Here is a 17,710-nt window from a genome sequence, read left to right on the forward strand (position 1 = left end):
ATTTAAACTAATTGACAAAACAAACAAATACTTGGAAATAAGTACTTATAGGATATTCAGTTCTCTTAAGGAGAATTATGAAATTAAGTCTTGAAACAAAACATTTAAAAACAAAATAAGTTAAACTCTATATGCATATGTACACTGATGTAGGTCTTGGCAATAATTTTTTGAACCTGACAGCAAAAGCAAGAGCAACAAAAGCAAAAATAAACAAGTGAGACTACATCAAACTAAAATGCTTCTACACAGCAAAGGAAACCATCAACAAAACAAAAAGGTGACCAACCAAATGGGAGAAGATATTTACAAATGATATTTCTGATAAGGAGTTAATATCCAAAATACATAAGGAATTCGTACAACTCAATAGCAAAACAAAAACAAAAAAAAGAACAAAAAACTCAATTTGATTAAAATGGGCAGACTATCTGAAGACATTTTCCCAAAGAAGACATAACAGGTACATGAAAAGATGTGCAACATCACTTTTCATCAGAGAAATGCAAATCAAAACTCAACAAGATACCACCTCATACATTGAAATGGCTGTCATCAAAAAGATAAGAAATAAAAAGTGGGAAAAAAGGGAATCCTTGTGCACTGTTGGTGGGAATGTAAACTGGTGCAGCCGCTATGGAAAAGAGTATGGAGATTCCTCAAAAAATTAATACTAGAACTGCTACATGATTCAGCAATTTCACTTCTGGGTATTTATCTGAAAAAAAATGAAAACACTAACTCGAACAGATGTATGCACCCTCATGTTCACTGCAGCATTATTTACAATAGCCAACATATGGAAAAAAACTTAAGTGTCTATTGATGAATGAAGAAAATGTGATACACACATACACACACAAATGGAATATTATTCAGCCATAAAAAAAAATCTTGCCACTTGCAACTACATGGATGGACCTCGGAGGCATTATGCTAAGTGAAATGAGTCAGAGAGAGAAACACAAATACTGTATGATTTCACTGATATGTGGTATCTATACTGAATCATTATGCTGCATACCTGAAACTAGATAATATTCATAAGGAAAGGCTTATAAACCTTGCCAAACTTAACTTATACAAAAACAATGAGAGTATGTTAGAAAGCATGCATTTTTTAAAAAGTTTTTTAACTGGACCAAATATAAAGATATAAGGTAGTCTTTTTACTACACGTGATTTAAAAATTTTTTTGCAAATAAAACAAAAGAATTTATTTTGCCTATGATTTGAAATTTTATTTAAAAGGACATTATAAACTAAACCTATGTGTTTCTGTAGCACTGAGTTCACTAAAAATATTTTCAATTACGAATCAGAGTTAAGGCTCAAGTATCAATCTAATCATATAGATTTATACATATATCAACTGAATCTCATATACAAAATGTATTCTTTACCACTGATGAACTCTGGAACATATGACCATTCACCATTATTAATGGATTCTTACCAATAAACTTAATGTTAGTATAATTTGTAGTATATTATAAATAACTGTCTAAATGGTTTTGCCAAGTTTTATTATCCATGACATTCACTGCCAAATATACCCAAGGCACAAGAGGCTATGATCCAAATTACTATCAAATTTATTTACTTAAATCATGTAATTTCTAAGAACAATATTTTTCCAGAGGACTAGCAAAATATCTCTATGGCTTTATATTAAAACGCCAATGCAAAAACTTTTTAGATTTCCACCACTGTTTTTAATTATAGCAAGTGGAATACTGAAAGATTGATTTAAAACACGTAATGTAATATAGTAAAATGCTTGTTCGTTTCACAGTAAACTTAATTGAATGATCAAGCATTCAAAGTTGTAGGTTCTTGAATGCCACACACACAGCTTCAGACTGAACTTATTCATCTTACTGTATTGCAGGCAAAACAATAATGGAAATGACTAATGCAGCTGTATGCGGAAAGCTAAGCACATGATGGTTAGTGGATAATAAAAAATTTCCAGATATCCAAAATATATGCAATTGCTCTGTATTTCATTGTCTTGTATCACTGGGAACGTTAACTGTCATCCTTTAATGATGAAATAATAAAGATGGTACTTATTGTGAAAATAAATGAGTATAAAATTAGAAGCGGCAGCATTTGATTCAAATCTATTAAGCTTTCTCCATCTACTGACACATACAATACTTAACATCTAACTCAATACATCTCCCTGGGAATGTCTTGGAGACATTTCAAACGTTTGACCTCAAAGCTGACCTTCTCAATTAGGCTTTGTTTCCCATGCCAAACCTATTCTCTTATCTAGCTATTTCACATCACAGTATAAAGTACACTGTCCATCTAGTTACCCAAGTCAAAACCCAGGAATGATTCTTTCTTTTCTTTTATCCTAAACTTATACCCAATCTAACAATAGATCCTATGAATTCTACCTCTAAACGAAGCCCTAGATAAATTGACTTTTCTCCATCTCTACTATTGTTACCTGAAAGGCAACTATCATCTTATTCCTGGACCTACCACCAGAGCCTGTCCACTTCCACACTTGGCTCCCTCTATTCCACTCTCCATTCAGCAGCCAGAATGTTCTTATATCATATTCTATACCATCACTCATCTGCTTAAAAATCTCCCAATGGCTTCCTACTGCACTTAACACCTGAATTCTTTTCCTTGGCTTAAAAGGCCCTATATCGTCTACCTCTTTCACATCTCTCCAACTTCATTTAATGTCACCCATCCTTCTTGGTCACTGGCCAAGTCACACCGGCCTTTCAATTTCCTAAACATACTAAATTTATTTTTTGCCTCATGTCCTTGAAACATGTTATGCCCTGGTGTGACTGGTTCCCTCTCATCCTTAAGATTTCGGCCTAAATACCATCTCCTCAAAGAGGTCTTCTCTAACTACCTTAATATAAACAGGTCCAATCCCTAATGGTTTCTATTCTTAGCACGTTGTTTATTGCTTTCAAAATGGTGTAAAATCAACTGAGATAAGAACTAGATAAGAACTAGATAGATAAAAGTGCCATTTTTGCTATATAGAATGCTCTAAAAAATGATGAGAGTATACTATAGATTGGCCTCTCAAGTAGAGGAGAGGTGGTGATGGTGTGTGTATGGTGGGGGGGGAACCTATTATCTACTACATTTAAAAGCTACAAATAGCATTATGTTCTTCGAAAGTACCCAGCATTTTTCCTACCTCAGGGCCTTTGCCCTTGCTGTTTCCTCTGCCTAGGACGATATTAATCTTCAAAAAATGCATGATGAACCTGCTTCAAGTCTTCATTTAATGTCATCCAACCAGTAAGGCCTTCTGTGACCATCTGATTTAAAATAGCAATGCCCTTTCCCAACGTAGTCCCTTCATATCTTCCCCTGCTTAATTTTCTCACATAGCACTCATCATCATAGAACATATAATGTATTTTACTTATTGTCTGTCTCCCCCACTATAATTTAAGCTGTATAAGGGCAAGAAGGGCAGGAATTTTGGTCTATTGTTCATTACTTTATCTTCAGTATGAATTCAATTACTACCTGTTTAATGAATTAACATTAAAATATTACTCATAAAAGATGAGCCAAGTTATAGCAGGAAAGTTATGATTAATTTTATGTGTCAACTTGACCGGCCACGGGGTGTCCAGATTAAACATTTCTAGGCCAGCCTGTGAGGGTGTTTTGGGATAAGATTAGCATTTGAGTAGGTGGGCTTTCAGTAGATTGCCCACCCCAATGTGGGTGGGCATTATCCAATCAGTTCTAAATAGAACGAAATGAAAGGCAGAGGAAAGAGAAATTTGCCCTTTTTTGTTTGCCCCACTGCTTGAGCTGGGACCTTTCATCTTATCTTCTCCTGCTATCAGACCGAGATTTATACCATTGGCTCCCTGGTTCTCAGGCCTTGGGACTTGGACTGAATTACACCACTGGCTTTCTTGGGTCTTCAGCATGCAGAAGGCAGGTTGTAGTAATTACATGAGCCAGTTCCTCATAATAAATCTCCTTTTAGATACACATACACATTTTTTAATTAATTCTATTTCTTTGGAAAACTCTAATACAAGGAACATGTAAGAACAGTGGCAGGAAGGCCAATACCAAGCACGAAATGAGGCTTGTAAAATGCAAAGATGAAAGAATGAAACCACAGCTAAAGTAAAAATGATGCTTTCATAGGCTTAGACATAACAATTGGAACTCTACTTTGGTCGGTATGCTGCTTTAAATTAATGCAAGTCTTCGGATAAAGGGAAATTACTTCAGAGAATGCTAAAAGAACTTAAAGATAGGATTACAAAACCAATGCCAATAATCTTATGAAACAATGGAAAATGGGGGAGGTGCCTGAGGTCAGGAGACAGGCAAATGTTTCAGCTTAAAAATATGAATGGATTTTATCATCTGGTAAGCTTGATGTCAATCTCTGGCAAAGTTATAGAATGTTTTTGAGCATTCAAATAGACTGTAATCAGTAGAAAATAGCATAAATTTAAAAATATGTATGGCATCAAATAGACCTATATTCCTCTTTATGATATTATTAAGGGACTGGGTATCAAAAAAGTAATTTATCTCGAATGTAACAATATAAGAAAGATCTACTTCTGGATAATATGTGTAAGCTGGATGAGAGTAGTCAGGAATATTCAGCAATTTCTGATCCACCTGGGAATCATCCTTGACAGTTCCATTCTATTACCTACCATATTTAACCAAACACTAAGTCCTAGCAATTCTATATCTCAAATATTTCTCAGAACTATCCATTTTGAGAACTGGACCTCCATTTGTAATCTGAGCAATTACCATCTGTCATCTAACCACTGAAATGGACTCCTACTTGGTCTTTTAATTCCATGTGTTCCCATACTGCTATTCATTACCATACTGCAGCCAGAGAGACGTTTTAAAAAAGATAAACTGATTCTGTTATGTTCTTGCCTAAAAACTTTCACTAGTGCCTTATCTACCTCCCCTCATTCCCTGGAGATTAAGTTCACTATCATTAAAAGGGCATATGAGGCCCTGAATAGATACGGTCTCTGTCTAAATTGCAGTGTTACCTACTTGACTCTCTCAATCTTGATCACCAGGCTCCAGTCAGAATGGCCTCTGAGCTCCCAGAACTTATGAAGCTCTTTTCTGCTCCTGAACCCAACCCAGATGATTCTCTGTGCCTGGAACACTTTCATCGCAATCACCCTGCTCTCTATCCCTTCAACTCCAGTTATAAATAATTATTTTAAAGCTATCAGTTTAGTACTTGCCTCCCCTACTAAACTTTAAACTCTGAGAAAAGGGACCGTGCCTGTCACATTCACCCCAATGTCCCCTGTGCCTAGCACAGTGTCCAGCACATAGTAGATTCTTATAATTAGTTAATCCATACTATCAGGATCTGGGCATGACTCTCCTTTAATAAATGTTTCCAAGACTTGATTAAATATCAGAGTATAAAATCTGTGAGGGATATAAATCTGTGAGCAATATTTGTGGCACTGGATGAAAGAATAAAAATTTCTATAAAGTCAGAGTTAGGGAGGGGTGAGAAAAGACGAAACAAGACTGGTCATATACTGATAACTGCTGAGGCTGGGTGATAGGCATGTAGCAATTTATACTATTTTCTCTGCTGTTATTTTTAAAATGTGACTCCAGTATTGTCACAACTGGTAAAAATCTGAATTTTTCTAAAGAAAGATGAAAATTTTACCAAATATCAACTTTTCATTGAGATAAAAGGTTCAAGAAGAGTACTCAGACTTCCTAGTGACAATCCTACTTAGGAATCTCCTTCCACATCACCCATTCCTAGAACAGTATCTGACACTAATAAAATCATAAAAATTTAAGCTTCAAAATACAGAAGTGAGTCCAAAAATCTCTTCTCTGTTTTAGTAGTCTTTCTACGACACTACGTATTTCTGAGAAGTTATTTATTACCTTCCACCTAAATCCTATTTAAAAAAGACAGGCGGAGTGAGGCGGGGCGGGAGGGAGGTGAGGAAAAGATAGAAAGAGGACAAGAGGGAGAGAAACGAAAAAAGAGAAATTATGAACAATAATTATTGTTTCGAGAAGTCCTCCTGGAATCAATTGAGAATATCTAATTATCAGAATTCAGGAATATATATGATTACTGCTTTATAGTACTCGAGTTTGAGTCTTGTAAGGTTTTACTACCTTCACATCTATACAGAAACTCCAACTTAGAGAAAAAAGTGATCTGACAGGGCCACACAACCAATAAGAGATAGCAAAAAGCAAAGTAAAGATCAGGTCCAATTTTCCTTCTCTGAGCAACAGATTTTCTAGTCAAATACTTATTCTACTATATGCAACTGATAAAAACAAAGCAATGTAATTATAACCCAATTGTCTCTATCATACAAGTCTCCTAAGAGCTAAGACCATGCATTTATCTTTCGCATCACTTACCAAACAAAAGTACTTTCAAAATGTTATGACTTGTTATAAAAATCATGTTTAGCTAATCGTTATTTCTTCTTAAAAAACAGCTTTGATTTCTCTAAAATATTACTTAGCTCAAAAAGATTAATCACACTTTAGAAACAATGTATATTTTCAACATATTTAGCGTCAAACTTTGCATTTATTTGAAGGTTTATGGAATTTATTTAATGCCATATTTTCTTTTTTTAGTATACACAGAAAATCAAGGCTGAAAATTCATGTATTTTGTTAAAAATATTTTTCAGAGATTTCCTCAAATCTCTAGCTTATAAGAAAAGCAGTTTGAAATTTAATAGAAAATAGTCTACACATGTGAACTGCCTTATTAATAATAAAAAAGCTACTTTCTTTTCTTTTTTTGTGTGTGTTCACTAACTCTGTTTCACAGGAAGGTTAAATACTTTTATATCTAAAATGAAACCCATAAAAAACACTGAAAGACAGTATGTCTCAAATGAGTTTTCTTAGTTTCAAAAGCTTTTCTTATTTCTCTTTCACAGAGATCTGAAAAATTAAAATTAGCATTTGAAAGTATTCAAAAATTGTTTAAATTGTTGTTTAGTTGTTATGTTCTACAGGTGCAGTACTGAATGAATTAAATTTACCATCTGCTATATCTAAATTTTGACCAGTTTACAATTATACTAACCAAAAGGTGAAATAGCTTTAACTTCACAAGTTAACAAGACTTTCTATTGGATAGAAAAATTCTTAAAGAAAAATTCTTAAACATAAAATCTATTTCAGTAAATAAATACAAACAAGGCACTTCCTCTATTTTATATTAAACTATTTATAAAAAGCTATTAACATTACTTCCTTATAGTATTAGAAAGGAATAAAATAAAGGAGTCATTCAGTCATTACATTAAGTGCTCAGGGTACAAAATGTATCTAATCAGGAGAAATTTATATTGTAGCACAATACATAAACTGTAACCATACCGGAGTGTGATAAAATAAATATGAGAGCAAAAGTGCACATAAACAGACAAGGAGCTCCAACAATATGAAAACTATACTTCTACCTCCAACGGTATATAAGGTCCATGAAGACAGGGTTTATGTTTGCTCTATCACTGCTGGATGATTACTAGGTTCAAGCATAGTGCCAGGCACATGTTCGGTGTTCAATAAATATTTGTTGGCTAAAAAAGGAGGGAAGGCTTCATACAGAAGGCAACAAAAGAGATGAGCATTAAAACATAAGTAGGAGTTACATAGACAAAAAATATGAGAAAGGGCATTCTATGCAGAAGGAACAAATGAACTACTGCACCTACCTTTCACTAATTTACGTCAATGAAGATAACATTTAGACATTTACCCAAAAATATACATTAAGTTATACCAAGTTCTGAACGTGTGACATTTTGAGTCATGCTCTAGGTCAATGATAGATAGGAACTGTTTATTTGGTCAACTTTCTATGGGCTGACAAATATTTTCCAAAAGGGTCAAAGACAGTAAATATTTTAGGCTGTGGGCCACAGGGTCTCTGACACAAAAATTTAACTCAGCTGTTGTAGCATGAAAGCAGCCATAGACAAATCATGAATGAATGGGTGTAGAAGGGCTCACATAAATCTTCGCTTACAAAAACAGGTGGCTGGCCCATGACCATTGTTTGCCAACCCCGGTTCTAGATTCCCAAAGGGACTTCTTGATAATTCTTTTTATCAAGACATTTGCTTTCTTTCAAACACTTTCACATACACTGTATTAGTGTTGTATTAAACCTTCTAAAGACACCGATAAGAGAAATAGCAGAGTCTCTTGTTTTACAGATAAAGAAACTAAAGCTAAAAGTATTGAGTGACTTACCCTAAGGAGCTACTAGTAGAGCTGATACTAAAAACGAGGACTTTGTTTTCACAACTCTTAACCATCACCCTCCATACCCAAACCTCCAATGCCCCAACTGAAACATTTTAATCATTTTTAGAATTCTCTTCTGAATCTCTAAGCTCTCTATAGCTGACTCATCACGTTCACAACAGATTTCAAGAACATCTACTTAAATGTCCATTTAAATATTTACTTCAATTCTGAAGCTAAATTATTCTTAGATCCCTTTTCTCTTTAGAAGATTTCTGTCATCTTCCATTAGGCAATCTTCTGATTCGCAAGTCTCCTAAAATGTTACTTCATCTTCAAGTAGACAGCCAGCAAGGAAAAGGGAAAAGTACACCTTAGGGGGTTGTAAATTCTTTTAATCATTTAATAAGACTTTATGTATTCAGTAATATAAATGAGGTGAAAGGCCTGATGCCTGTCTCTGCAATAATCTAGTTGAGAAATATCAAAGGTATAAAACAAAACTAAGGAGCAACTCCATGTAACTCAGGTCAAATTTAAGAAACTTAAAACAAATGAGAAAAATTAATTTATAGTACACACTGTCATAAAATATGTGCCTTTTGTACTACTGAAATAAGATAATACTCTGTATTTTACATTATGAAAGTTTATCAGAGATAGACACAATGTAAGAAGTCCTTGCTCTGCACAGTACTATGGGACTGGAAAAGTGACCATGCAAGATGTAAACATGCAAAGTGATCTTAACAGTTAATGGGAAAAATTATGATTGTCCTGTGATTTTAAAAAAATTGTCAAACATGAAAGGCTGATAGTTATAAATGTATAGGAAAATGAAAAAAGTAAATAAAACTAGTATTTATCATAGTAATTCAAAATATTAGAAACATGCAAAATAAAAAAAAAAAATCTTAAGCATAGTTTGAATAGTGCTTGCTTCCTTGGCATATGACTTATAAGTAAGCATCTTTCATAATCTGTGGTGAATTATCATACTATTCTCTTAAGTTCGGATGAATTTCTAGTGTACTATCATTTGTACTTTCAATGTCATAAAATATCTCTGTTCCTTTGATGAGTTTTCTGCCAGCACCACTTCCTCTGGGATAACTTCATCCTTTTCTCACACCAATTTCTACATTTATGTGGAAAAGTTTGCCTTCACTAATTTCCTGTGACTAATATCTAAACTCTGAAATAGCAGTAGTGTCCACATTCCCAGTCAGCTATGTCTTCCATAATTCCATTACATTCTTTTCAAACACTGCTTCCAAAAGTATCACTTTTCCTTTCTTTGCTAAAATTTCACCTTTCTTGGCCTTTCCCTCTTTTGATAATCTTGTGTTATAAAATGTTCTGTGGGCTTATCACTGGAGACAAGGAGGTAACACAACTATATGCTTTGCTGTCTGTGGGTGAAAATAACAGATACATAATGATGATTCACTGACAGACATTGAAAGAAGTGAAGTAATCGACTGATTCTGATACATATGTATTGTTACATAATGATTCATGGGCTGAAGAGCTAGCAATAAAATTTGTACTTTATGTAATTATTCAAAGTTAATATACCACAGCAAATTTGAACCATATTCTTCAGAAACTGGTATTTCTTTTTTTAAGTTGAAGTATAATTAACATATAACATTAGTTTCAGGTGTACAACGTAATAATATAATATCTGTATATGCTGCAAAATGATAAGTCTACTTATCAATCATCACCATACAAAGTTACAAAATTTTTTTTCTTTAAGATTTACTTTTACAATTTACTCTCTTGGAAACTGAGTATGGTATTATTTAACTAAAACATAACTAAAATTCATGCATACTGGACCTGTGCAAAGTAAGGACTGCCCATATACACACAGAGCTGTTTGAAGGCACTGGAAGGCAAACAACACAGGCCAAGATTAAAGAGCTACGATCTCAAAAAGATAAAGAATACAGAGGTAAATTGCAGATTCCCCTCAGCTTTTTCCTTGCGTGTATTTTCTAAATTCTAGCCTAAGAGAGTGAGAAAATCCAAGCACAAAGCAAGTCTTACTAATTCTGAGAAAAATGAGGTTAGAGTTCACGCCCTGTCCAAGCGGACGTATTTTGGTATGCACACCAGGGCATTCAGTTGCAATTCCAAAAAGATCATGATTAAGAGTAAGGGCACTTTTTCCAGAAACAAAATACAGGAAGTTTATACTATCATATATTATGAGAAAAGCAATCAGTCTAATGCTGGGGAATTCAGGAAGAGAGGGATGTTGGAAGAGTACAACGTAAGGGATGACTAAAGGTGGCTTCTTTGCAAAATTATGTGCTTAGAGACTGGAATCTAAACTTGTATCACCAATCCTAAAATGTATCAATCACTCATAGAATTACAGTTACTTCATACTTTTATAAAGGGTATTCTGAAATCAAACATTGCTATAATTACCATTATGTAATCCCATCCAGAGCTGCTTGTGATCTTTTTTCTGCATTTCATTGATTACTTGACTTTTGTGCTTTAAAGCATCAGCTTCTTTCACACAAGACATAAAATGAGCTTCAATTGCATCCTTAGATGGACAGTGCAGAAGGTCCTTTTCTGGAAAACCCTATCAAAGGAAAAAAATACACATATAAAACAGGTACTCACATTATAAAATTAGCTTCCTAAAGAACTATATTTCCCCCAGTTTTCCAATACTTTTCGCAAAACATCTCTTACTTTCCCAATAAAGAGATTTTAGTACAACTCCAAATACTTTTTAAATTAACTTAAAAATCTTTAGCTATCTGGGTATTTTATACTATTTCCAAAAAATCCTTATATAATATGGTATGCATTTAAACAACATGAAAAAAGATATGAAAGAGTAATAATTTTAAAAACAGCTTTCTGACTGACCATACCTGGTGTTGGCAAGAATGTGAAATGGAAATCTCATACACTGCTGGTGGAAATGTAAAATGATACAACTACTTTGGAAAACAGTCTGATAGTTTCTTTAAAAAGGTAAACATATATCTACTGTCGGATCCAGTTATTCTACAACTAGGTATTTACCCTAAGAGAAAGAAGCATATATCCACACAAAAACTTGTACATGAATGTTCTTAGCAGCTTTATTTGTAACAGACAAAAAAAGGAAACAACCTAAATGTCAACAGGTAAATGAATATGTAAATCGTGGTATAAATTTATCAAAGTTTACACTTTAATATGTATAGTTTGCTAGAGGTCAATTAGAGCTTAATAAAGCTGTTAAAATGTAGCTTTTAAGGTCAAATAGCTCAATTTATATCCTATACCTTCAGTGAATCTTTTAGGAGGTTGAGGTAATGATCGATGGTCAGATAAGCAGTTATGTAAATGAGATGACTAATATACTTTGAAAAAAAGAAAGATAACAATAATAACTAATACTAATTGAATAAATGACAGACATTATACTAAGACATTTTATATGATTATAATTTAATTTTTATAACAACCTTTGAGGTAAACACGATTGTTATTGCTATATTACAGATTAAAAAATTAAAGTTCAGAGAGTGGAGAGTCATACAGCTTGCAAATGGTAGAGCTAGGATTAGTCTGACTCAGAGTCCCAGCTCTTAACCACTATGTACTACCACTTCCTCCATAACACCTAAATACTTAATGATTATATTTCAACATTATTTTACAGAAGAAGACATTTGTTCTGTCTCATAATAAAAAGTCAAACAATAATGGTAGAAAACAGCATTTAGTTGTAGCCTACTCGTGTTACTATATTAATGGACAACATTCAATTATTCCAAATCATGGAGAGCTCCCAAATAATTAAAAAACTTACAGTAGATGCCCTCCTACTAAGAAAGTCACTTTACTATGCATAGCTATTTTCTAACGTATATTCTTTAAATGCAAAGAAACAGTCATACCTCCATTCTGTTCTCATAGTCTGATTTCACAGTTTCTGCTGAGTAAAAGGGAAGCCACTATATAAACTACGCATTGGTCGGTCACAGCTGCCCAGAGCAGAAGAAACAGCTGAGACAATCAAACTGTTTCTCTAGGTACAAAGGGATTCCAGATGCATGGTGCTGTTGTATTAGAGGTCCATAAAAAACTAAGGTGGATGTTTTCAGACAAAGGAACACAAAGGCAAAGAGTAACAGAAAATGTAAAATTTCATAAAAATGAAAAGGCAAAAGGAGACCGAGAGATAGAAAGATAAAAATAAGACATGGGAGAGGATATGGGTGCAGAGAAGGGCATCTGCCTTAATCAACTTTACAATCAGCTGCATTCGCTTCGATTTAGCTAGACTAAGTGAATTTGTCCTGGCTTCCTGATCAAAACAAATTAAATGTGTATCGTAACAATTCTACCTAGTCAAATGAATTAGCATTATGATAATTATTTCTATTTAGGAAAATTTTAACTTTCTTAAACTTGATCTATAAATTTAGAATGGATTTTTCAGATATTGTACAGTTCCCCGTGCTGCTATTTACCCACTTTGGTTATGAATGAGTAGCAGAAAATATGAAAGTTCATATTCCAAAGAAAATAGTAGTTTCATGTAGTTTGAATTTATGACCTATTTAAGCTTAAATACTGTTAGAATGTTAAACATGTACACAAGCTGATTATGGGAAAAAGAGAGTCAGGATCTCTCAAAAGAGTAGTTTGAGATGGTAGGAGGGAGGATCCTACCATTTTTAAGTGTTGCTTCAGAGTAGGCTGCTAAGTCTCTCAATGGTGCTTGTAACCAGAGAAGGTACTTAAGTTTTGCTTTTCCTGGACTTCTATTGTTTTACAGGTTTCTAAACTTAACTAATGCTGACTGACACCTAAAATTGACAACTGACAATTACAAATGACTAGTCTTTACAGTAAATAAAGGGGTTCTATCAAGAAAATGCAGATATTTGCATATCTACCCTTCAAGAGAGGTGAACTCTTTCATGAAATGAACTCGGGGGAAACATGAGAGCAGTCACAGAAAAAGCAGAAAACTGTTTAGGCAGCCACAGCAGTTGAATTAATTGTGGCAATGAATAAAGTGACAGATGTTTCAGTCAAAGTCCTCTCAGCTCCTACTCATGAAATGCTCTTCTTTTCCATGATTAGCTTGGGGTAGGGATGGAAAATCTCTTTTTCCTAAAGCTTCACAGTAAAACTGAGCAGACTCTTGACTCATTACAATTCTAATCTCTTCTTAGATATATTAGCAGTTGTATGTATGTGCAAGTCTTCAGTCCAAACAAATCCTTAAAAATAAAGGTGAGTTTGAGACCAGGTTTACTTGCTTTCATTAATCCTCCATGTCAGAATGCCTAATAAACTAAATGTAATTTTACTTTTACACAATTGATCTAAAACGTTCCATTTACTTCGATATTATTATTTATGTCCTTTGATTAAAATATTATTTTAGACAGTCTACAATATGTCCAGACATATTAGAGATAACCAAATAACACCAAACTAAACAACACTAATCTAAAACTACCTACAAGGTAAGTGGGGCGGGGGTGTAGGGGGAAAGCCTATCAATCTATTAATAACACCACAAGCTCTATTAAGACAATGAGCAAAACAAAACAACAAAAAAATTTCCATATAATCAATAAAAAAATCTAATATCACATTAAAAACACAAAAGTTGCCACTACATAGTGTTATGGACTTAGTGTTTGCGTACCCCCGCCAATATTCACATGTTGAAGGCCTCACTGTAATAAAAGTGCAGCTGTATTTGGAGATGGGGCCTCTAAGGAAGAAATTAAGGTTAAATGAGGTCATAAGGGTAGGGCCCTCATCCAATAGGCTTACTGTCCTTATAAGAAAACACAGCATAGAGTCCAGTCTCTCTCTCCCCATAGACAAGGAGGAAATGCCTTCGAGAAGAGAGACCTTACCAGAAATCAACCCTGCTGGCCCTCGACGTGATCTTGGACTTTCTAGCCTCCTGAACTATGAGAAAATAAATTTCTGTTGTTGAAGCCACCCAATCTGTGGTATTTTGTTATGGCAGTCCAAGCAAACTAAACGTACATAGCGATGTGATTTTATTTAATGTTGATTTACCTTCTAATAGCAGACACAGCATTCTGGCAGGGAAAATATGAGGCCATAGTTTAAAGGCTTACTTTTATAAAATCTAAAATGTTCTTTCAAAAATCACTTCGGGTGTGTGTGTGTGTGTGTGTGTGTGTGTGTAAATAGAAAGGGAGAGAATCTTTCAAATGTTTCTATCAAAGTATTATTTTCAGGGTAAGAGAGGAACATACTACGAAAAACATGCTAACAAGAGTTAGCTGAATCAATGCTAAAATCAGTATTAAAATCTGTTAAACTTTCTTGATTTTCTTAAATCTTCTAATTTAACCAAAATCCAATCTACAAACTTACCGGCAACCAATCTTCTTCTTTCTTGGTACAATCTAAGGAGTATCTTCCATCCTGTTTTCTAGATACCATTTTTTTGAACTATGAAATCCAGTTCAACTAACTATTCCTCTCTGTTCCTGTAACATTATCTTTAACGATTTTTCTCTGTAATTACCATTTCCCATTAGTTTCTTAAAAATAAAACCACCTCCTAAAAACAAAAAACGAAACCATTCCCTCAACCTCAACTCCCTTCTGGCTGCTGCCCTCTTTCTCTTCTCCCCCTCAGAGCCAACCTTTACACTCACCTAGCTGGCATGCAGCTCTTACTTACCACCCATGGAATCTGTCTGCTACCCTTATCACTCCACTGAAACAGCTCTCTTCAAGGTCAACAATGATGACTTTCAGTCCTTAATTGTTTTAAGTCCTCACCAAATATCTAACACTTTTGACTATCTTCTTTGAAGCAGTCACTCTCAAAGTTGTTACCACACTTCTCATTTTCCTCTTATTTTTTCTCACTCTCATTTATAGGAGCCTATTTCTGGGCCATCCTTTAAATGTTGATATTTTGCAAGTTTCTGGCCTAGAATCTGTTTGGCTTTTTCATTCTATATACTCGCTTTAAATAAGCTTACCTACTTCCATACTGTGTGAACTAAGGAGTCTCGGTATCAGTCTCCAGCCAAGATCCTTCTTGTGATCCCAGAACCCAGATATCCATTAATCTAGTAGACACATGTCAGGTGTATGAAACTCAACAAATCCAAAAGTAAACAAATGATTTTCCCCCTTGACTCTTCCTCTTCCCTATTTCCCACATCTACTCTAGTTCTCTTCCATCCACATTCTAAGTATATCTGAATTCACTCACTTTCAAGATTCTCAGTGCCACTTTCCTAGTACAAACTAAGCAACTATCCAACATTTCTGAAAACCTTGTAACTGAGTTCCATGCCCAAAGTCTTAATGCCTTTAATTCATTTTTCACATTTGGAGTCACACTAATCTTCCTAAAATGGAAATCTGACCTTCTCACTCAGCTGCTCTGCTCTACTTTTAAGATAAAATCAAACTTCTTCTAAAGCCTTCGATTTTCTGAATGACTTACATCTCTGCTAACCTCTCTAGCATAATCCTTCACTCTCATTTCATATACTCCATTCTCTCCCTTCTGTCATCTGCTCATTGTTTCAGTCATACTTTCTCATTTCAGTGCCTTTGCACAAACTATTTCCTCTGCCTGGAGCTCTTTATCTTTGCCCATCTCTCAATCACTTACAAGCCTACTCCCCAAAAATCCTTCTCAATCTTCAAGTTCAGTTTTGACATCACTTTCTCCAGGAAATTTCTTATTTCCCAAGTCTAGGTACAGTTTATAAAGTCCTTACGCTTGACTCTGTATCATTTATATTATGTCACACTACTTTTAAAGCCCCAAAAGGAAGAGACCATGATTATTCTTACTTCTCTGTCCTCTCTCAATAAATATTTAAAAATAAATAAATTTTATTGAGATATGATGCATATACAGTGAAATGCAAAAATTTGAAGTATATAGTTAGATGAATTTTGACACCACATAACTGTCAGCTCAAACAAGGTATAGAATATTATCACCCTCAAAATTCCTTGGTGCTCTTTGCAATCAGTTCCCTCATTTCAACCCCAACTAATCGCTGAATGATTTACATCACCAGAGACTAGTTTTGCCTGCATATAAATAGAATCATATAATACGCAATATTGTGTAATATAGCATCTTTCACTTAACGTAATGCTTTTGAGATTCATCTACGTTACTACATGTATTAGTAGTTAGTTCCTTTTTGTTTCTGAGTAGTACACCACAATCTTCAAATCCAAAAACCTATTAGTAGACACTAAGATTGTACTCAGATTTGGGCTATTATTAAGAGAGCTACTATGACATTAGTGTTCAAGTCTTTTGTAAACATGTTTTCATTTTTTCAGGTATATACTTGGAAACAGAAATGTTGGATCACAGAGTAAGTTTATGTTTAACTTTATTTAAAAATTGCCAAACTGTTTTCCAAGGTGATAGCACAATTTGACACTCCCGCTAGCAATGTATGAGAGTTCTGGTTACTATGGAGCCCTCCAACTTGGTACTGTCAGTCTTTTTAATTTTAGTCATACTAGAGTCTGAAGCAATATCTCATTGCGATTTTAATATACATTTCCCTGATAACTTAAGATGATGAATACCTTTTCATGTGCTAACTGGTTATTCCCATATATATATACACATATGTATATATATACATATATTATGTACATATATATATGTACATATGTACAAATTCAAAAGATTTGGACAATATATATACATATGTATATATACATATATATATATGTACATATGTATATATATTGTCCAAATCTTTTGAATTTGTACCAAAATGAAAAATATATTTGGGAACAATTAAAGCAGTAAATTTCATGCTTACTTTTGTAAATATTGTTCACAAGTAACACTAGGTAAACACAGAAAACTGCACCCAACTAAGTCAAGCCACAGAAGAATACACAAAACACATACACCTCAGAAATGGACCTGCTACCTCAATCCACATTATGAGCTATCCATATCCAGTGTTACAATTTTGTCCGATTTCAGATAACTTTCCTTTCACCACTTCACAAAAACTGAGAAGCTGCAAACCATTCCAATGCTCATTTCTACAAGCAAATTTCTTATCTAAATAAAAAGCCATTTTTGTAGTATTTATGTATTTATTAACCATTTAACATGTTTAAAACTGTGCTTTTTAAAAATTAGGTTCCTATCTTTTTCATTTGTCACTAATGAGGTTTTGGGTTTTATGTCCCTAACCTACTCTCCCCATAAGTCCTGTGATTTTTAATAGCAGTTCTTTTTAGAAATACATATTTTACAGTAGAGTAAAACTGCCTATAGTAATGGTAGAAGCAGACGTCCTTGCCGTTTTCCTGTTCTTACAGTGAAACATTCAATAAATCCCTATTTAGCATGATTTTTACAGTAGAGTAAAACTGCCTATAG

General features: G+C 34.0%; 1 protein-coding gene across 3 annotated transcripts in view; it reads right to left on the reverse strand.

Moving 5' to 3' along the window:
• Nucleotides 1-17,710, reverse strand: part of ATG5 (autophagy related 5) — a 117,488-nt gene that overhangs the window by 65,717 nt on the left and 34,061 nt on the right. For all 3 annotated transcript variants that reach the window (XM_006926043.3, XM_025042402.1, XM_015600124.2), the window contains exon 5: nt 10,726-10,888. In XM_006926043.3, coding sequence (XP_006926105.1) covers nt 10,726-10,888 — 163 coding nt within the window. The remainder of the gene's footprint in view (nt 1-10,725; nt 10,889-17,710) is intronic.

The sequence above is a fragment of the Pteropus alecto genome, unplaced genomic scaffold (assembly GCF_000325575.1).
Source record: "Pteropus alecto unplaced genomic scaffold, ASM32557v1 scaffold79, whole genome shotgun sequence".
Taxonomy (NCBI): Eukaryota; Metazoa; Chordata; class Mammalia; order Chiroptera; family Pteropodidae; genus Pteropus; species Pteropus alecto.